At 60.0% G+C, this 20541-nt stretch overlaps 4 protein-coding genes across 4 annotated transcripts in view; 3 read left to right on the top strand and 1 right to left on the bottom strand.

Moving 5' to 3' along the window:
• Nucleotides 1–171: 171 nt before the first annotated feature.
• On the top strand, nt 172–5132 carry GAA (alpha glucosidase; the record flags this gene model as incomplete). The annotated part of the gene is made up of 19 exons (XM_079544363.1): nt 172–540; nt 615–760; nt 842–1007; nt 1085–1181; nt 1249–1368; nt 1453–1571; nt 1641–1772; nt 2377–2487; nt 2631–2744; nt 2834–2918; nt 2994–3111; nt 3274–3407; nt 3494–3645; nt 3729–3877; nt 3957–4098; nt 4284–4382; nt 4485–4649; nt 4850–5002; nt 5073–5132. 19 exons carry the CDS (start codon nt 172–174, stop codon nt 5130–5132), a joined length of 2631 nt encoding a protein of 876 aa, XP_079400489.1.
• Nucleotides 5133–6077: 945 nt separating this feature from the next.
• Nucleotides 6078–8922, bottom strand: SGSH (N-sulfoglucosamine sulfohydrolase; the record flags this gene model as incomplete). Its single annotated transcript, XM_079544507.1, is given in 10 exon segments — nt 6078–6637; nt 6805–7008; nt 7088–7169; nt 7266–7422; nt 7549–7699; nt 8087–8192; nt 8290–8450; nt 8593–8743; nt 8745–8837; nt 8839–8922. Coding segments are annotated over 10 exon segments (1749 nt in total).
• SLC26A11 (solute carrier family 26 member 11) lies at nt 8921–14394 on the top strand (the record flags this gene model as incomplete). Its single annotated transcript, XM_079544265.1, has 16 exons — nt 8921–9112; nt 9478–9670; nt 9844–9929; nt 10286–10365; nt 10906–11048; nt 11141–11316; nt 11399–11471; nt 11577–11627; nt 11739–11799; nt 12043–12098; nt 12185–12325; nt 12913–13040; nt 13395–13494; nt 13673–13809; nt 14131–14203; nt 14300–14394. The coding sequence occupies 16 exons, from the start codon at nt 8921–8923 to the stop codon at nt 14392–14394; spliced, it is 1785 nt and encodes a 594-aa protein (XP_079400391.1).
• Nucleotides 14395–16729: 2335 nt separating this feature from the next.
• Nucleotides 16730–20541, top strand: part of RNF213 (ring finger protein 213) — a gene marked incomplete at both ends in the record, with an annotated part of 46957 nt that continues 43145 nt past the window's right edge. Inside the window, 4 exons of the mRNA XM_079544339.1 lie at nt 16730–16826; nt 17743–18068; nt 18697–19365; nt 19971–20164. Of these exons, the coding sequence (XP_079400465.1) occupies nt 16730–16826; nt 17743–18068; nt 18697–19365; nt 19971–20164 (1286 nt within the window). The remainder of the gene's footprint in view (nt 16827–17742; nt 18069–18696; nt 19366–19970; nt 20165–20541) is intronic.

Here is a 20541-nt window from a genome sequence, read left to right as displayed (position 1 = left end):
GGGTTCATCTGTTCCGTGCATTCAGGCGGCGCTCAGCCCCAGCGCTCCGGGGGGTCGCGGGCTGCGGTGCGGAGCTGCGGTGCGGAGCTGCGGTGCCTCGGCGGGAGCGGGAGGCGGCGCCGCGCACACCGGGAAAGGAAAGCGGAGCCCGGAAGGAGCGGAGCCGAGGCCATGGCGGGGTGGCGGGCGCTGCTGCTGGCGCTGCTGCTCCGCTCGCTCCCCTCCGCCCGCAGCTCCGCGGATTCCGCCTGCGCGGTGCCACCGGACGAACGCTTCGACTGCGGCCCCGAGCGGCTGCTGGCGCGGGCGGGCTGCGAGGCGCGGGGCTGCTGCTACGCTCCGTCCGGCCCCGGCGACGGCGGCCCTCCCTGGTGCTTCTTCCCCCGCGGCTACCGCAGCTACCGGGCGGACAACGTGACGGCCACGGCCGGCGGCTACGCGGCCCGGCTCCGCCGCGTGGTGCCCAGCTTTCTGCCCGCGGACGTGGGCACGTTGCGGCTGGAAGTGGCGCTGGAGACCGAGAGCCGCCTGCGCTTCACGGTGCGCCCGATGCTCCCCCATCCCCTCCTTTCCTTCCCGTTCCGCCGGCCCCGCTGAGCCCCTCTTCCCCGCAGCTCCGCGATCCGGCGCGGCAGCGCTACGAGGTGCCCATGGCCACGCCGCGGGTGAGCATCCGTGCGGCCGACGCGCTGTACGGGGTGCAGCTCCGCCAGGACCCGTTCGGCATCGTCGTGTTCCGGCAGCCCGGCGGGCAGGTCCTGTAAGTGCAGGTCCTGTAAGTATCGAGCCCCGGTCGTGCCCCGTGCCGTGCCTTGGCTGCACTCCCCCCTCCTCCCCGCAGGCTCAACACCAGCGTCGCTCCGCTGTTCTTTGCGGACCAGTTCCTGCAGATTTCCACCTCTCTGCCCTCCCGTTTCATTTCTGGGCTGGGGGAGCGCCTGTCCCCTCTCATCCTCGACACGGCCTGGACCAGGGTCACGCTGTGGAACCGGGACATGGCACCCGCGGTACAGACGGGGCCGAGGGGTGATGGGGTTGGCGAGGGGTGGGCGGGCACTGGGGTCTCACCTGAGCTCTGCTCCAGCCCCAGGTCAATCTTTATGGTTCCCATCCCTTCTACCTGGTGCTGGAGGACGGTGGCTCTGCGCATGGTGTCTTCCTGCTGAACAGCAATGCCATGGGTGAGTGCTGCCAGACACGTGGCCACACCGGGACTGACCCTGCACTAACCACTGCCTGCACCCCCAGATGTGCTCCTGCAGCCCAGCCCAGCCCTGACCTGGCGCACAACAGGAGGCATCCTGGACTTCTATGTCTTCTTGGGCCCCGACCCCCAGAATGTGGTGCGGCAGTACCTGGATGTCGTTGGTAGGATGGCACAGCATGGCAATGGGGTTCGGGTGCTCACAGCATGTCACCACCCCTGCTAGCAGCTGCTCTCCTGCCCCTCAGGGTTCCCCTTCATGCCCCCATACTGGGCCTTGGGCTTCCACCTGTGCCGCTGGGGTTATTCCTCCTCTGCCACCACCCGGCAGGCTGCAGCCAACATGTCAGCTGGGCGCTTCCCCCTGGTACGTGCTGGATGTGGGGTGGCTGTGGGCACCATGTGGGGCTGCTCCTCACTGAGCGCTGCCCTGCAGGACGTGCAGTGGAACGACCTGGATTACATGGATGCAAAGAGGGACTTTACCTACAACAAGGAAACCTTCAGGGATTACCCCGACATGGTGCACGACTTCCATCAGCGTGGACTGCACTATGTCATGATCGTGGTGAGGGACGTGGCCTGCTCACCTCATCGGTTGAGTCCTACACGGCTTCGGTTTAGTGGCAGTCTGGGGTTTATTCATACATTTATGATAAATCATGAGGTGGGGTCGGATGATTCTTAGTAGCCCTTGATCAGTGCTCCATCATCGGCCAATTGAACGCAGTGAGTCAGTGGTGAGTGCTGCACTCAGCTTTGGGTCCCTAAGAAAGACACCGAGGCCTTGGAGTGTGTCCAGAGAGGGGCAGTGGGAGCTGTGAGGGGCCTGGGGCACGACTATTATGGGTTGGCATTAGGAAACTTTTAATCTCCAAAAGAGCGGTGATGCATTGGCACAGCTGCCCAGCGGAGTGGGGGGGTTACCAGCCCTGGAGGTGTTTCAGAATTGTGGAAATGTGGCACTTGGGGACAAATGGTCAGTGGGATGGGTTAGGGTTGAGTTTAGGGATCTTAGAGATCTTTTCCAACCTTAATTACTCTGTGATTGTAATCACCACGGCCACATCCTTGCCCTCTGCTCTCCTGGGTTTTACAAAATCTCATACAGGAGTGGGGCTGGGAGCCGTTCCCTGTCCTTGCTGGTGATGCCGTGGCTTTGTGCCCTGCAGGATCCTGGCATCAGCAGCTCGGGGCCGCCTGGCACCTATCGGCCCTACGACGATGGACTGAAGAGAGGAGTGTTCATCCGCAACGCCACGGGGCAGCCACTTATTGGGAAGGTGTGAGGGGCACAGCTCCGTCCTGGAGCGTGGGGGCCGTGTGGGGGCTGTGGGGAGTGGCGAGAAGGAGGGGAGCACCCAGGGGGGACCAAGGGATGCCAGGGATGGGAATGGGGTTCTGCCCATCACTGACCCTCCTGCAGGTGTGGCCAGGCCCCACGGCTTTCCCAGACTTCACCAACCCTGAGACGCACGAGTGGTGGCACGACATGGTGAAGGACTTCCACCAGCAGGTGCCATTCGATGGCATGTGGATTGTGAGTGGCCAATGCAGCTCCCAGCTCCTTCCCCGCCTTCCCCGCTCCCTACTTCCCCAGCAGTGAGGGCTCCTCCTTGCCTTCCCCAGGACATGAACGAGCCATCCAATTTTGTGGAGGGCTCCCAGGATGGCTGCCCTGACAGCAGCCTGGAGAAGCCCCCATACGTGCCGGGTGAGCAACGCTGGGGGTGCTGCTGTGGGTAGTGCTCTGTTGGCAGCCCCAGCTCACCCTCACCTCTCTGTGCAGGTGTGTTTGGGGGCCGCCTGCAGGCAGGCACCATCTGCGCCTCCAGCCAGCAGCACCTGTCCTCCCACTACAACCTGCACAGCCTGTATGGGCTGACCGAGGCCATCGCCTCCCACAAGTAAGTGTCAGCCCACCGGGTGGGAGCTGGAGATGCTGGTGCCATTGGGGTGGAAGTGTGGGCTCAGATTTGGTTGGAGATGCAGGGAGCAAGAGGGGGGTTGGTTTACAGCACAGCTGCCGTGCCCCCAGCACAGGGCTCAGCCCCGGTCTCTCCCTGCAGTGCACTGCTCAGGGTGCGGGGCACGAGGCCCTTCGTCATCTCGCGCTCCACGTTTGCGGGACACGGCCATTATGCAGGGCACTGGACAGGGGATGTGGAGAGCAGCTGGGAGCAGCTGGCCCGCTCTGTGCCAGGTGGGCTGCAGGGCCGTGTCCCCTTCTTCCCTTTGGGGCTGTGCAGCCATCCCTGTGCGGCTGTGCCATCGCTGTGCATCCCGCAGAGGTGCTGCTCTTCAACCTCCTCGGGGTTCCGCTGGTGGGTGCTGACATCTGTGGCTTTGCGGGCGACACATCCGAGGAGCTGTGCGTGCGCTGGACCCAGCTGGGTGCCTTCTACCCCTTCATGAGGAACCACAATGACCACGGGAACCGAGTGAGCACGGGGCCGAGGGCCGTGTCGCCATCCATCGCTGCATGCGCGCATCCACGCACTGTCTGAGCTCCCGCTTCTCACAGCCACAGGAGCCCTATGCCTTTGGCCTGGCTGCACAGGATGCCATGAGGAGGGCCCTCCGCCTCCGCTACTCCCTCCTGCCCCACCTTTACACCCTCTTCCACCGGGCACACGTGGCTGGGGACACGGTGGCACGGCCACTGTTCCTTGAGTGAGTGCCAGGTGCTGGGCGTGGGGCAGTGGGTGCAGGATGGGCTTTGCTGTGGTGCTGCCCCTTCACTCCTCCCCAGGTTCCCCACAGACCCCAACACGTGGAGCGTGGACCGCCAGCTGCTGTGGGGCGCAGGGCTGCTGATCACGCCGGTGCTGGAGCAGGGACAGACCAAAGTCAGTGGCTATTTCCCAACTGGGACGTGGTACAGCTTCACAGGGGTAAGTGCTGGCTGTGGGACGGTGTGTGTCTTCCTCCATCTCACCCCAACATATGACCTGTGAGCTGTCCCCAGAGCTGTGACACTTCCATCCCTCGTGGCAGTCAGAGGGCTGTGATGCTCTGCTGGGATCCCCGTGGATGCGTTGATCCCCAGGATGCAGCCTTTCTTCTTTTTCTTATTTAGGACTCGACCATCCACAGCAAAGGGCAATGGATCCTTTTAGCAGCGCCCCTGGACACCATTAACGTGCACATCCGAGCAGGGCACATTCTGCCCCTGCAGGTGAGTTCTCTCTGTGTGACACCCCAATGACAATGGGACCCGGCCACTCCACGGCTGTGCGTGGGGTTGGGGCAGGGCCTGGGTCTGACCCTGCACCCCCAGAAGCCCGGACTGAACACAGTTGAGTCCCGCAAGAAGGGGATGACCGTGGTAGTGGCCTTGACACCGGACGGCTTCGCCCGTGGAGAGCTGTACTGGGACGATGGGGAGAGCTGGCAGAGCTTTGAGAAGGGGGACTGCACTGAGATCCTCTTCCTGGCTGCACGTGTGAGCATGGGATGGGGCTGGGAGTTGGGGGGGGGGGGGCACTGATGCACCCACATCATACCAAGGTCCCCAGGATGAGCCTCGCCATCACTGCATCCCCTCGAGCTGCTCGCAATGCGGTGCCAGCGGTGCTGGCTGGGGCAAGGAGGGGGTGCTTGGGGGGCCCCAGGGGCATTGGATGACCTTCCCTGTTTCCACAGGGTGCCGTGCTTAGCCAGATCTTGCGGGCTGGCGGCCACCTGGATGGGATCCTGCTGGAGGACGTCACCGTGCTGGGCGTCCCCAGTGCTCCACAGCGAGTCCTGGCCAATGGCATCCCTGTGGAGGACTTCTCATACCGCAGTGACACCCAGGTGAGTGCTGCTCCTCCTGGGGGAGCCCCGGGCCCGTGGGATGGGGCTGACTCTGCTTTTGCCTCCCCAGGTGCTGCGTGTCTCCGTGTCGCTGCCGATGTGGGAGCAGTTTGTGGTCACTTGGTCCTGAGCAGGTGATTGTCCCGGGTGCCACTGTGCCATTGTGCTTTGAATCCGTCCATCCCTTCTGAAGCAGTGTTGCCTCTTGCCCATGTGTTGTAGCTGCTGAGCCTGGCATATTTGTGCTGAAATGAACTCACGGGAGGTGTAAGAACGGGGCTGGCACAAGCAGGCCTGCAGAACTTGAGGGGATGGGGAAAAACTCATCGACAGAATGGGGAAAAAAAAAGACCCAAGTGCCTGCTGAGACAGCAACCTGTCAGTGTGAGAAACCTGGCACCTGTCAGGGACTGTGGGGATTCTCCTGGTTGTGCTTTTGGGATGGATGTGGGAGAGTCCCTTCTGCACACTGGACTGTGGTGGTCGGTGTGTGCTGGGTGTGGGATGCAGTCTGGAGCTTTTCCACGAGGGCTGGGAGTAGGGTGGGGGTCTGGGGAGAAATGCTGTGAATAAAGAGTGGTTGTTTGCTCCCAGCAGTTCGTGTTGCTGTAGCCATTGGGCTCAGTCCCAGCCTGTCCTGCCATCAGCTCTCAGCCCTCCCCTTGGCTGGGGCACCCTGGCTCCATCCCCAGCATTTGGAAACTCCGGAGCTGTGCTGAGCTGTGGGGTTTAATCACAGCCCGGCCCCACAAAGAATAGAAGGGTGCCTGGTGGTTGCTCCTGTCCCCTCACCTGAGGGTGTCACAGGGGTGACAATCAGGGCAGCCCCAGAGCATGCACACCACAGCAGTTCTGCATGCTGTGCGCATTGTGCCAAAATGAGAACTACACCACTTCTGTGTGCCCACCAGTGGCTGCTGGCTGCTTCCCAGTGAGCTGCAGCTGAGCCCCAGCTACACCACACAGCTCTCCACCAGAAGCTTTATTGAGCATCAGTTTGGCTTTACAGCTTCTCAGTCTGAGCAGAGCCACGAGGATCCTCGTGCTGCAGGCCAGGCAGTGCTGGTGGAGCGGCTCACAGCTCGTTGTGCAGCGGCTGGCACTGCGGGCTCAGCTTCTCCTCCAGGACAGCATCAGGGGCGCACACCCAGGGGTCCCCCGTGTCCCACTGCCACTTCAGCAGCTGCGCACGCAGCATCTGGAAGACGGCAGCATAGTGTGGGTCAGAGGCCAGGTTGTGGCTCTCGGTGGGGTCCTGGCTGCAGTCAAAGAGCTCCCAGCGGTCCCTGTAGTAATACTGGTGCAAGGTCTTGTTCCAGTGCGTGGGCTGCCCGGCCCTGGTGCGGTTCAACAGGTCTTGAAATGTGGGTGAGACGTAGAAGTCCTGGTCGATGGGGAAGGGCATCTTGTAGTTGAGGTTGTGGATGAGGTGGAACTGGCGGTGCTGGATGGCACGCATGGGGTAGTACATGGTGGCCTCGTGGTGGCTTTGGCTGCTGAAGGCGGTGGCCCAGGGCTGCTCTGACTGCAGCGCTGGCAGGAGAGATTTACCCGTCAGCTGCACCCGCTTTGTGCCAAAGATGCTGTACGAAGGGTAGGGGATGGAGAACCAGTCCAAAATGGTCGGTGTGAGATCTGCAGGGAAAGAGAAGGTGAGGAGGGAGCTGGCACCCATGGGAGCAAGCTCAACCCGAGAGGGTCACCCGTGCTTATCCCACCTATGCTGGGGTGACTGCAGCACAGAGATGCAGTGCAGGAGAGAACTGGCACAGCTCCGCTCCCTCCTCACAGGCAGCACTTACCCAGGAGGCTGGCAAAGGCTGAGCTGACCTGGCCCCAGCGCCTGGGGTGCTCCGGGGAGGAGAGCAGCAGGGGCTCAGCTGTGCCTGACCAGTAGAGGTTGGTCCTGCCGCCGGGGAAGGGGATGCCATTGTCAGAGGTGTAGATCACCAGCGTGCTGTTGAGGACGCCAGCACGCCGCAGCTCCTCCAGCACCAGCCCGATCCCTGTGGGCAGCAGGCAGAGCTGGGCAGCTGCAGGACAGAGCTCTGTGTGCAGGCACCAGCCTGCTCCCACACCCCTTACCTTGGTCCATGCGTCCGATGGTGGTGTACTGAGCTGCCAAGTCTGCCCGGGCAGCCGGTGTGTCTGGAACAAAGCGAGGGACCTACATGGAGAAAGGGGAAGTGGTGTGTGGGGCCATGGGAGGGGTGGCATCGGCACACCACGGCTGGTGGCTGTTGTGCAACCCCATGGCCCCAACCTGCACATCCTCTGGGTGGTAGAGCTGTGGTTTCCAGTCAGGGATCCAGCCCATGCCGCTCTCTCCATTGCCAAATTTCTCACAAAAGGCTCCATATTGGGGCTGGGAGTGCCCGCAGCGGTGTGGGTCGTGGAAAGCAACATAGAGGAAGAAAGGCCTGGAGAGGGGGGAGGCAGCGGAGCTGGGGATAACCTGTGTGCCCCATTGGCCCCCCCAGTCACAGCCTTCTGTGTCCCCCCTGCAGGGTGCTCAGGGCTCCCAGGCACACAGGGCCCCATCCCACCTCGTGTCCTGGCTCTGCAGGAAGCGCCGGACCAGCGCTTTGATGCGGGTGATGTTCCTCCCCACCTGCAGCACCGAACTGTTTTCTTCCGTGTAGGCAAAGTCGAAGGGGTACACAGCCTCAGGCCCAACGTGCTTCTTCCCAATGATCCCTATAGAAACACAGATGTGTGCTGTGCCAAGAGGAGAGAGGCAGGGCACTCTCGGCCCCTCCTTCTGCCCCAGGGCTGGTGCAGAGATTCTGCTCCATCACAAATGATGCCCCAGTCCCTGCTGCTGTATGCAGAGGCACTTCTATGTGGGGTCAGAAAATGGGACCTGCCTGGGACTGCTCTGCCCTGGCCACAGCGTGCACCAGCACTGGAGCAGCGAGCAAATGGGGGGGAGATGTGGGTCCGGCATGAGGCTGGGAGCCAGAAAGCAGCAGGAGAACAGAAGTGGAAGCAGTATGGAGGCCGGGGAGGAAGCAGAGCAGGGGCATAAACCCGGCACCACGCAGGGCTGCAGTCATTGATTCCCTCCCTGTGCCGGGTCCCCACCTGTGCGGATGTTTGCCTGGCGGAGCAGCCACGGCAGGCTGCGCACGGCGTCGAAGGAGTTGAAGTGGTGCACGCCCTGGTGCAGCCCGTACATCCCATTCTGGTGCTGCAGACGGGGGGAGGCCACGCGGTGGGACGATGCCCAGCGTGCTGACCTCCAGAACAGCACAGCATAGCTGCAGTGCCGGGCAGGGGATGCCCACCTGGGGCAGCCCGGTCAGCACGCTGGCCCGGCTCGGCGAGCAGCTGCTGACGGACGTGAAAGCGTTCTGGAAGAGCAGACTGCGCCGTGCCAGCGCGTCCAGATTGGGCGTCCGGATGGCCGAGTTGTTGTAGGCACCGCTCTCGAAGCCGCCGTCGTCCGCTGCGGGGACAGGAGCGCGGGGTGAGCCCTGCGGCACGGGGTGAGCCCGGCCCGGCCGAACCCTGCGGGCAGCAGAACCGGCGGTGGGCAGGGAGAAGCTCACGGTCATCCCGCAGCACAGCCGCGTTCCCCGGGCGCTCACCCAGCAGGAGCAGCACGTTGCGGGCGAGGGCTCCGTCGAGCCGGAGCGCACCCAGCAGCAGCGGCAGCGCCCAAACCCGCATGGCACCGACACCGGCCCCGGCCCCGGCACCGACACCGACACCGGCAGGGCTCGGGGGCCGCAGCTCCTCCTTCTGCTCCAGTCACATGAGCCGGCCGGAACGGCTCACATCCGTCCCAGGCGGAGCCGCCCGCCGGATGCAGCGCTGCGGGTGTTTGTGTGCCCGAAGCTGTCGGGAGCGGCGGGAGGAGCGGGGCGGCCCGCGGGCGGAGCGGCCCCCGAGGATGCCGTGAGCCCAAACTGAGCCATGTGGGGCCCGCGGGAGCCCGGGCAGCGCTGGTGGCAGCGGGCGGTGCTCCGGAGGCTGCCCGTGCTCGGCTGGCTGCCGCGCTACTCGCTGTCCTGCCTGCGGCTCGACCTGATCGCCGGCGTTACCGTGGGGCTCACGGTCGTGCCGCAGGCGCTGGCGTACGCCGAGGTGGCCGGGCTGCCCGTGCAGGTGGGTGGCACAGCCCCGGACTGCCTTCGGCCCTGCCCGTGGGGACCCGCGGGTTGGAAGGGGCAGAGCAGAATGGGACGGCTGGGAGGGTCGGGTAGGGCTGGGTGCAAGCACAGGTGGCGTAGAATCATACCATCACAGGATGGTTGGAGCTGGAAGGGACCCTGAAGGCCATCTGGTGCCACCCCTGCCCTGAGCAGGGGCACCCACAGCTCCATCAGTGCTCACAGCCCATCCCTGCCCTTGGCTGTCTGCAGGGATGGGGTACCACCGCCTCTCTGGGCAACCTGTGCCACTGCCTCACTGCCTGTATTGTTAAAACTTCTTCCTTGTATCCAATCTGAGTGCTCTGTGTCCCCGTGCAGTACGGCCTCTACTCTTCCTTCGTGGGCTGCTTTGTGTACTGCCTCCTGGGCACCGCCAAGGATGTGACGTTGGGCCCCACTGCCATCATGTCCCTGCTTGTCTCGTCCTACGCCTTCCATGACCCTGCCTATGCTGTGCTGCTCGCCTTCCTCTCTGGCTGCATTCAGCTGGCCATGGGGCTCCTGCACCTCGGTGAGATGCCTGTGCTGTGTGTTTGTGTTCTAGAGATGTGTCCTGCAGTCGCTCCCTCCCCTGTGCTCTCTGAGATGCTGGAGTTGTGCTGCTGTCACTTGTCACAGCTTCCTGTGCACCCTGTGCTCCCTTTCAGTGCCAGCAGAGCAATTTGTGTCACTCATCCCATGCAGGTTTCCTCCTGGACTTTGTTTCCTGCCCAGTCATTAAGGGCTTTACGTCAGCTGCTTCCATCACCATTAGCTTCAACCAGGTCAAGGTAGGGGCTCAGCTCTGCCCCCCTCTCCTGGAGCCCTGCTGGCTGCTCAGCAGTGGGCAGCACTCTGGCTCTTCTGGAGCTGCAATGCTTCCTTTGTGGTTAACCAAAATCAGGCTCGGGGCCACAGTGTGAGATTGTGCAAGGAAGCAGGGGATGGGGCTGGCAGGGGCTGCCTGGGATGGAGGCCTCTCAGGGCTTGGGGCTGAAAGAGAACCAGAACATCCCTGGGGCAGCCCAGGAGGTCTGTCCTCACTGTGTGTTGGAACTCAGGGAAGTTGCCCTGAGCTGTCCCAGCCTGCAGTGCCCTGGGCTGGCCATTGTGTGCTGGGCTTGCATGAGGTTGTCTTTCTGCACAGAACATCCTGGGGCTGCAGGGGATCCCTCGGCAGTTTTTCCTGCAGGTGTATGAAACACTGAGGAGGATTGGGGAGACCAGGTCAGCACCGTCCCTACACCCTTGCTGCTCTCAGGCTTTGCTGCTTCACTACACACCTCTGGTCACCCCTTGGACTGTTTCTCAGTCCATGCCCAGCACTGTGACTTGAGAGCCTGTTCTCTACACTTCTCAGTTTTTCTGGAAATTCAAAGATAGGGATGCACATGGGCTCCTAAAGAGGGGCACAGGGCGAACTTCTCCTGTTCTCGGCTCCCCGTTAGGATTTTGCCAGCCCAAAAGCACATCCTTGGGGCCGTGCATCTGTCACAAGTCCTCCCCCAGTTTTTGGTGGCCCAAGAGAGGAGCTCCCAGGTTTCACACACCTCATTGCTGTGGGGAGGGGAGGTGGTGGGTCTGGCTGCACGAATCCTGCCTACCGCTGGCATCCTTCTTCCCTGTCCCCAAAGAGCCCACAGGCGGTGTTGGGGGCAGACGCTCTCCTTCCCCTGCAGCGAGGCGATGAGTTTTGCTGGTGATTCATTTTGCCAGCAGTGCTGCAGCATCCCTGCAAGGTAGCAGCCCTGACACATCCCATTGCAGGGTTGGGGATGCCTTTCTGGGGCTGTCCTGCCTGGCTGCACTGGCTGGGCTGAGGGCCATGAAGAGCTGCCTGCATCCCGCTGCCAGCACGGAGCCACTGGCTACCAGGGCCAGCATCCTGCTCATCCAGAGCTGTGCCACAGGTGCGTTGCTCCCTGCCCCCTGCTCTCCCAGGACCTCGTAGCCTGGACTGCCCTCTTTGCCCCAGGTTTTCAGGGCTGTTCTCTCCCCGCAGCACGCAATGCCCTGGTGGTGCTGGCTGCTGGCCTGGTGGCATACTCCTTCCAGGTGAGCGGCTCCCAACCGCTGACGCTCACCGGCAGTGTTCCCTGTGGGCTCCCCCCGTTCCATCCACCACCCTTCTCCAAGGCTGTTCCCAATGGCACTGTGCCTTTTGGCAGGATGGTGCAGGTGGGTGCCGGGCTCTGGGGCTGCTTTGTCGGCACCTCGGGGCTTGCTCCTCTGTTCTGATGCTCCCCATCCTCCTCTGCAGGACATGGGGGCTGGGCTGGCCGTGGTCCCCCTGGTGGGTGTGCTGGAGACTGTCGCCATTGCCAAAGCTTTTGGTACGGCTGGAGGGGGCCCTGTGAGGGGTTAGGGGCTGAGGGGACCTTGCAGTTCCCATGGGGGCAGTGTGCTGAGCGCTCTGGGCTGTGCTCCTCTCCTTGCAGCTTCACAGAACGATTACAGGATCGATGCCAACCAAGAGCTGCTGGCCATGGGTAAGGCTGTGGGGCTTGTAGGGATGGGTGGGCCCATCTGGAGCAGAGGAGGGGACAGCAGTGACACAGACCGAGTTGTGCACCCAAAGCCCCTCTCCTTCCTGACTGCAGGCACTGCCAACATCCTGGGCTCCTTCTTCTCCTCGTATCCCATCACAGGAAGCTTTGGCCGGTGGGTGTATGGTGGGGCTCATCCTGGGGGGTTGCAAAGAGACCTCAGGCAGAGCCCTCGTGGTGCTGGTGGTTCCCATGCCCCGGCCCCCAGCTGGCAGCAAGGCGGGCACATCACACAGCTGCTTTGCCCCCCAAGTCCCACAGTGGGTGGGGGGCACCAGGTTTGCCAGCAGCCCCCAGTGGGACCTGCCCAGGGGCTGTGCAGGCAGCAGGAGGGGCAGCGTGTGGCTCTGTGTTTCAGGACAGCAGTGAATGCACAGACAGGGGTCTGCACCCCCATGGGAGGGCTCGTCACAGGTATTGCCTCTCACCTTGCTGCTCCTGGCCTCGGAGAGCCCCAGTACATGGAGGGGCATGGCTGAGGCACCACTGCTGTCCCACAGGCACCCTGGTGCTGCTGTCCCTGGCCTACCTCACCTCGCTCTTCTGCTACATCCCTAAAGCAGCGCTGGCGGCCGTCATCATCTCTGCTGTGGTCCCCATGTTTGATGCCAGGATCTTCAGGACACTCTGGAGGGTTAAGAGTGAGGGCACAAGTGGGGTGGGTGATGCCCAGACTGGGTGAGATGGGGTGTTTAGCCCTGGCCCCAGAAATGCCTGAGCCCTTCCCAGGGGTTGCATGTCCACGGCTGGGGGTTTCTCCTTTTGCTGACCCAGTGACTGTTTCCTCCTCAATTGTTCTGCCCTTGGGTCATAGAATCAGAGCATGGTTGGGTTGGAAGGAACCTCAGAACCCCCCTCAGGCCCACCGCCTGCCATGGGTTAACTGCCTGCCACCAGCTCAGGCTGCCCAGGGACCATCCATGGCCTTGGGAACCTCCAGGGATGGAGCACATACACTTCTCTGGGCAGCAGTGCCAGGGCCTCATCACCTCTGGCTAAAGAATTTCCTCCTTGCATCTGACCTAATTCTTTCCTCTTTTAGTTTAAAACCATTCCACCTTCCCTGTGGGACCAGAATTGGGTTATGGAGCATCAGAGTGCTGCATCACCTTATCTATTTTCTGCTGTGCTTCCCTCTGCTTATCCACTGCTGGTTACCAACTTGACACTGAGGTTCTGGTGGCTGGAAGATGAGGCACAGCCAAGCCTGAGGCTGTCTATTTTGCAGGGCTGGACCTCGTCCCCCTCTGTGTGACATTTCTGCTCTGCTTCTGGGAGGTGCAGTACGGCATCATGGCTGGTGTGCTGGTCTCAGGCATCCTCCTGCTCTACTCCGTGGCCAGGCCCCCAATCAAGGTGGGCTTACACCCTGCTTGGGCTCTCGCTGGCTCCCTGAGAGCAGCAGGGAATGGTGCAGGGTCCTGTCCTGCTCCTGCCCTGTCCCATGTCCCCAGCCAGCTGTCAGCACAGCCCAGGGTCTTGTTCCAAGGAGCAAAAGCACAGGAGGAACCCAAGGAACTAGAGGCAGGAGAGTGAGGCATTGCTTCCTTGTACCTTGGGTGTGTGCAGGAGGGGAATTCCTGTGCGGATTGGGGTGTGCTCACCCAGCAGGAAGGACACTGGCTCACATTGTCACGTGGGCCATTTCCTGGCTCAGGGCAGACCCCAGCCCTCAGCCCACTGTGACTCAGCCCCATGGGCCCCGTGCAGGTGTTGGAGCAAGGTGTGCTGGTCGTACAGCCGGGGAGCAGCCTGCACTTCCCTGCTGCTGACCACCTCCAGGACATCATCCGTGACCGAGCGCTGGCAGGTATGGTGCTCCTCAGCCATCAGATGGAAATGGGGACCCCCAATGCTTCCCAGATCACTTCTGGGGGAGCTGAGCCTTGTAGCTATGACCAAACACAGCTTTGGGCTGCCTGATCCGCAGGGCTGTGTCCCCCGGGGCACCTGTACTGCTCATGGAAAATGACCATGCGTTCTCCCAGCAGCGTCCCCACCGTGCTCTGTCATCCTGGATTGCCACCATGTCAGCAGCATCGACTACACAGCAGTGGTGGGGCTGGCTGAGGTGCTGCAGGACCTGCACAAGCACGGCATCTCGCTGGTGTTCTGCAGCCTGCAGGTACATGGGCAGCCATGCAAAGCCCCAGCCCTGCCAGCACCATACTGGTTCACACGTGCCAGGAAGGGTTGGTGCAGGCGGCTCAGCCTTCTTTGCTCCAGGGTGAGCCCTTGGCTTGCAGCAGCCCATGTGCAAAGCACAGCCGTGTGGCTGCCTCTCTTGGTAGCATCCTCATCTCAGAGAGGTGGTGGCTGCAGCCTCTTGAGCCACACTGTGGGGTGGTGAGGAAGGGCTGCGTCCCCTGCACAGCACATGTGCTGCCCTGCCCTGCCCCGAGGGGCTCCTGGCACAGAGCTCCCCAGCCCGTTTCTCTGCCCTCAGGACCCTGTTCTCCGAGCCCTGCTGGCCGCAGACTTGGAGGGATTCCAACATTTTCTCAGCTGGGAGGAGGCAGGTGAGGCTGCCATGAGATGCTCTTATGGCTCTCAGGGAGCTGGGGGAGTGAGGCTGAGCCCTGGCTTAACCCTGCTTTTCCCCTTTCCTCACTCAGCACGCTGTAGCGAAGCGGAGCTGGGGGTCAGCAGGACAGCCTACATTGACAGCACAGATGAGAGCTCACTGCTGCCTGCAGGGCTTATCCAGTGAAGCAGAGCTGCGGTGTGGGGCTCACTCTGTGCCTCAAGAGCTGCTCCCAATGGTCCCAGAGGCTGCACATCCCGTGCCTGCAAGGGCAGGCAGTGCTTGGGGGAGAGATGTGGGGACAGAGCAGCGACCCGATGGACTCTGGGATAAAGTCACTCCCTCAAGATTGGCCCCATCCTGGAAGAAACTGCTTTTTAAAATCAGATGTTTTATTTCTGGAGGCTTTTCTTACTCCGATACACTTCAGAGAACTGTAAAATCTTTGGGTTCTGACACACAGATGCACATTTCAAGGACGTCGGAGCTGCCCTGCAGCTCAAGGCCGCACTTCAGCTCACACTGCCAGGAAATTAAAGCCTCTGTTACATGCTCCTTAGCTATCCCTCTGCTCTATGGGGTCTTCTACCAGGCTCTGTCGGGGGGTCCCACCCATGAGCTGGGTTCTGCCCTGTGTAGGGAAGCAGTTTGCTGTCCCCCATCAGGGGATACAAGAAAACAGGAACTCCAGTTCCTGACTCAGCACATCTTTATCTTGCTTTGGAGAAAGCTGACGTGCGGAAAGGAGAAATCGACCTGCAATTTCTTGGTACAGTTGAGCGCAGCATAAGGAAATGAAAGCGAAAGTCGCTCTGCTGCCCACTGCTCAGCTCCCGCACTCCGCACGGCTCCCATCAGTAGAAGGGCGGGGTGACATCGCAGTGACATCGCGGTGATATCGCGGTGGAGGCAGCAGCGCCGGGCGGGTGCTGAGCGGCTCACGTCCGTCCGTCCGTCCGTGCATCCGTCCGCCCGTCCACAGGTGAGGTGAGCACACCCGGCTCCAGCTGCCCCTCGCAGCTCCGCACGGAGGGCCGGGAGGGAACACATCAGTGGCCCCGGAAAAAGGACCCCAGCCCGGACGGGACAGCGGTCCCGGGAATCGCGGGAGCAGCGCTGAGTCGGGGAGAGAGCGTACGCGGTTGGGTTGGGGTCTGCGGGACTTCGAGGGGGATGTTTATTGTGAAGACTCCGAGATGGGAAAAGTGGGGTGGGTTTGGTGGTCTGAGTGGAACAAGAGCGGCAAAAGAGGCTCCGCGCCACTCCATTAAAGCTCTGCCCGGGGCTCCCGGCCCGCTCCGCAGCCATCAGCCGACACGGGAGCGGCGGAAGCCGACCCGAAGGAGGTGTCCGGAGCCGCCCCGTGTGCCCCCCCGCCTTCCCCCGCGTGGCGTGGATTGGCCGGGAGCGGCCCGGGGGGCGGCGGCGGTGACGTTCCGCGGGGGAAACTTGGTGGCTCCGTGGAAAAACGAAACTTCTCCGGGGGCGGCGGTAGCAGAGCGCTCGGGCTGCGGGTCTCGGTGCCGTCGGTGAGTGCTGCCGGGGGGTTCCGCGGGTGGGGCAGCACTCGGAGCTGTGCTATGGTAGCGGGACGATCCGATACACGACCGCGGTGCTCGGCGACCCCCCGGGCAACCCGCTCCTCCCGGTACACCCGGAACTGCTCAGCCCATGGGTCATCCCGGTTCGGTCATCCCGGTTCTCCCCACGGTGCACCCCGGCCGTACCGGCACCTCCTCGCTGCTCCCCTCCATGGGGGCATCCCCATTTACAGCACTCCGATGTCCCCTCCCCGCGGGTCCGGTGTCCCGGCCCCCAGCTCCTCCATCTTCCCCTCTGTTCTTCGCGGTGCTACCCCCCCCCCCCCCCCCCCCCGACGTCCCGCTCCCGGTTCCTTTGGCAGCACCCCCGGTCCCGCTGCCCCCGTTTCGTCACGGACCGGACCCCGCCCTGTCCCCCCACCTCACCTAACGGGACTCATTAGCATTCTGCCCGCCCTTCGCCACGCCATTGGCCCATCCTTCCCCTTCGTTTGCATATCAAAGAGGGAGGGAACGAGCGAGCGCCTATCTGCGAACGAGTGGGCGGGGCGATGGGTATATTTGCATATAGGCCGCGCCCACAGCCTCGCTCCACCTTCACCGCGGGGCGCAGGTGCGGGCGGTGCTCGGCACGGGGCTGCCGCTACCGAGCTTTGGACCCTGCCGGTACCGCTTGGTCCTCCGCCCTTGTGTGCGGGCAGTCGGCCCTGAGTATGACCCTGGACCCTCTCTGCGTTCCCATACGCGTGTAATATTAACAGGCTTTTGAGCAGAGCCGCTTATCCTTCTTTAGTCCTGTGTAGCTGTGGTCTCCTGCCCTCGTTGCTGGCTGCAAGGCTGAGGGTGATGGGTGCACACCGTGCTCGTGGCCCAAATTGATTCCTAAACATAAACACTGGGCTGTGAGAAGGGTCATACGACAAAGATCCTTACTTCACATTGACATGTGTTTTTCTCTCTTACACAGCTTCCTGCAGAGCATGGAGTGCCCCACGAGTCTGCACATCCCTGGGGTTGGGGCAAGCTGTGCTCAGTGTGGGGCTCAGCCCACTGCTGGTACAGGGGACCAGGCTGCAGGTAGGGGGCTGCAGGGTGAAGTAGGCTGAGGGCTTCAGGAGGGGCGGATTGGACACGGTGCTGGTGCTTTATTTAGATCTGAGCTGCCATTTCACCAAAGGTTTTAAGTTTGGGTGAAAAGAGAACTTCCTATTCCTTGCTGGGTGCTGCTCTCCTCTGTGTGGTGCAGGTCACAAAGCCACTCACCAGGAGGTAAAGAAAGCTGAGAAATGGCAGCCGTGCTGTCAGCACACATCCCAAAGAGCCTCGAGCCTTTTGGCAGGCAGTTGAGGCTCACAGTGCCTCCTGCTCCACCAGTAGTGCGTTAGCTGGAGCTTTGGTGGAAATGGATCAGTGCCCCAACGCAGGGATTTCTTCTCTTATTCTTCTGCCGATTGCTGGAGCTTTGGAGAGGGGCTGCTATGGAAGGAGGGTGTTGTCATCAATAGCGGTGGCTGCTGGATGGCGAACAGAGCTACTCTTGTGCCTTCCAGTGCTGCATTCAATCAGTAACTGACCCTGCTTGCTTACCAGCTGCTGAGAATTGTTTTCATCCCTGAATCATGTAGCAGAAATGCTAAGTGATTAACAAAAAGCAGTGATGGAGCACCTGGTGGGATGGCAGGGCCAACCCAGGGGAGCTCAGGTGTATGCAATGAACCTGAGTGACCAGAAGGGCTGGAGCCAGGATCCACCCCTTCCCTGCCCTCATTTCAGGTTTGGTAGTGGAGTTGAGGGTATCTCACTGGAGATCCCTGCATACCCGAGGCTTTCCAAGGGTAAGCAGGTTCTTTCCTTTGTTTCTGTGCTCATGGCTGCTGTATTTGAGCATATCCTCACCTGCTGCAGCCTAGGACTTTGCTACTACGCTGTCAATGCTACTCTTTCCATCACATTACAGCCTCTAATTTAACAATGACCATTCTTGCTGTTGCAGAAATACGAGATGTGAATCTCACTCCTGACCCCGATACAGGCCCAGAGCCTGGAGGAGAACCAAGGCACAGAGGTGCTGCTGGGCCTCCTTCCACCACTGGGACAGAGGAGGAGGGAGGAACACTGCAGGAAGGCACAGCAGTTCTGAGCAGTGCCTCAGAGACCGCGTCTGAATGCGCTGCAGCTGAGTTGTTTTCTGCTACTGAAGGCAAGGAAGAAGAGGAGGGAGGAGCATCGCTGCAGGAGGAAGTAACAGCTTTATGTGATGCCTCAGAGACTGATCCTCAGCACGTGGCAGATGCTTCTTCCCAAAAATCAAAGAGAAAGGTAAAGTTCTTTGTCAGTGTTACACTGAATACCACTGGCGGTGTTCCTAAGCAAACTGGAAATGTGTCTGCTGACGCTGTGTTGCAATATGCAGACAGCTGATGTACTGACCAGGACTGCTTCCCTCTTTGCTACACTGAGGGTGAAAGTACCAAATCCAGCTTAGCAACTGCTCTGATCTTGTTAGTGGGCATTATGCTCACAGCTGCTCTGCATTCCTGCTTAGGAAGTTTTGAACGTTGAAAATACAGATTTCTCAGAAGTCAGTTGTGTTTCTCCTAATAGATAAGGCTGTAGCTGGTCTTGTCCTTTTTCTTCATGGGCATTCTCCCATAGCCCAGTGCAGCAGAAATCACAGAATGGCCAGGGTTGGAAGGGACCTCAAGAATCACAAATCTCCAACACTCTGCCACGGGCAGGGCTGCTGACTGACTTCCCCATTTAATACCAGACCAGGCTGCCCAGGGCCCCATCCGATCTGGCCTTGAACCTCCAGGGATGGGGCATCCACAACCTCTCTGGGCCACCTGTGCTAGCTGCAGTAGAAGAGGTGACAATGAGTTTCTTTTCAGTGATGAGTTAACTAGCATTTTCTTACATCTTTTTTTTTTCTCTTCTTAAATTGCAGAATAGAAAGAGGAAGAACAGTCCTTCTGGCCACGGGGAGCAGGATTCTCTGCCTCCTGGAAGCACAGCACCAGCTCCAACTGCAGACTTGTCTGATGAACGCCTTGTTTCACAGGAAATCCAGACCTCAAGCAGTGAAGCAGCCAAACAGAGTGCTGACTTCATTGCTGGTGATGGCAGAGGTGTGCAGGAAAGTGACAGCGCTGTGGGCTGCTTGGGAAGGGAAGCTGAAGGTCTGGAATTGGTCTCAAGAGGCAGCCACAGCAGCGTGGCTGTGATGAACCCATCAAAGGATAACAGCACGGATACTGGGGCTGCTCCATCTCCCAGCTCTGCAGCCCTGAAAGAGAAGGTGAGAAGTGGGAGCACAACACAGCATGAAGTCAGGAGTGGTGTGAAAGAGAGGAGTGCTGCATCTGATGCTGGCCAGGCTTCAGAATCCGGACAAGATTCCCAGTTTTTGGATGGCAAGAAGAAACCAGCTTCAATGGGAGAGAAAACACATGTTTCCTCTGGGATTTCCCCTGATACTGAAGTGCCTAAAAGTAAGCCTGCAAATTCTTGTGCTGAACGTCCAAATCAAGATGCAAAGACGCCCGTTGTGTCCAAAAGCTCAAAGACTGAGGAGGGTAAACAGGAGAACAGCCAGAAAGTGAGCCGTCCTTCCAAGGTAAGTGTGTGAGTGAAAGCTCCAGTATTTGGTTGTGTTGGAAAGTGTTTGTCCTTCTTGCGCTGTGATTCTCTCGTGCTGTCAGTAAAGCTGAAGATGATAAGGCTGGGAATACGGGGAGAAAGCAGGGAACACAATAAAATTCCTCTCGAGTCTTTGCTTTTCTGTGTGTCAGTTCCAGCAGTTCTTTGAGTGGTTGCTCAGTTACTCTGGCTGTGTTCTCCAGTACCTCCATTGGCTTGGGCATCTTCATGCTTTTTATGCATCTGTGCTCCAGTGGTGGAAAGGACATATAAGCTGTGAGCTGCTGTTGGTTGTCTTTTATTTTCTTTATGCTCCATCCTCTGGAGATTTGTGATTTACCCCCCTGACTTTCTGCAGATGCTTGCAGATTGAATTCTTTCTGCCACTGGTGCACTGTTTTCCCCAAGCAGCAGCAGGTTCTCCTTTGTCTCAGTGAGGGATTAATGTTTTCAGAAGTGCAGAGCTAGCTGGCGTGCTGTGATTTCTGGGTATCTCTTGCTCTCTGAAGAGATGCTCTGTGCTTCTGCAGACGTACTTGCAAGGTTTTCTGTTTCATTTGATGTTTTGTCCTTCTAATGCAGGAGAAAGACACAATGGAGAAAAAGACCTCGAATGAGAGAGCTCAGGAAACATCTGAGAAGACAAAGAAGACGAATCAGACCTCACACAACGGACCTCAGGTTGCTAGAAAGAACAATGCTCCCTCTGTAACAGACAAGAACAAAGAAAACCATCAACAAAATAACCAGAAACCTGTGGATAAGGAGAAACAAAGGTGAGGACACCACTGCTGCTCCCCAGCATTCCCCACTTATAGGGCTGCTTTGAGGTAAGCCAGGGGAGGAATTGATGTCCTAAGGTTTGCTCCGAGTGTATTGCGGTTCTGTGGACACAGAATTGATCTTAAAACTGACACCAACTATTGCTTGTGATGAAAGTCCTGCCAGGGGAGTCTGAGCGAGATATTTCTGTGGTCTCACCAATGCAGCAGCCCAGCTGGATGTGAACAGAGCATTTTGTGCTTCCCTTAGGAGCCCCTTCTTCCTTTCTGCACTGGGCTTTGCATTAGGTCTGCTGCATAGCCTCAGTTTTAGTGAGCTGCTGACTGAGCCCTGAGTCTTGCCTCCATTAAACTGGCAGCTCAGAGCTGTT

Source organism: Tetrao urogallus (assembly GCF_951394365.1).
Source record: "Tetrao urogallus genome assembly, chromosome: 18".
In the NCBI taxonomy this organism is placed as follows: Eukaryota; Metazoa; Chordata; class Aves; order Galliformes; family Phasianidae; genus Tetrao; species Tetrao urogallus.
The sequence above is the reverse complement of the archived record's forward strand: the minus strand, read 5'-3'. Positions and strand labels throughout refer to the sequence as shown.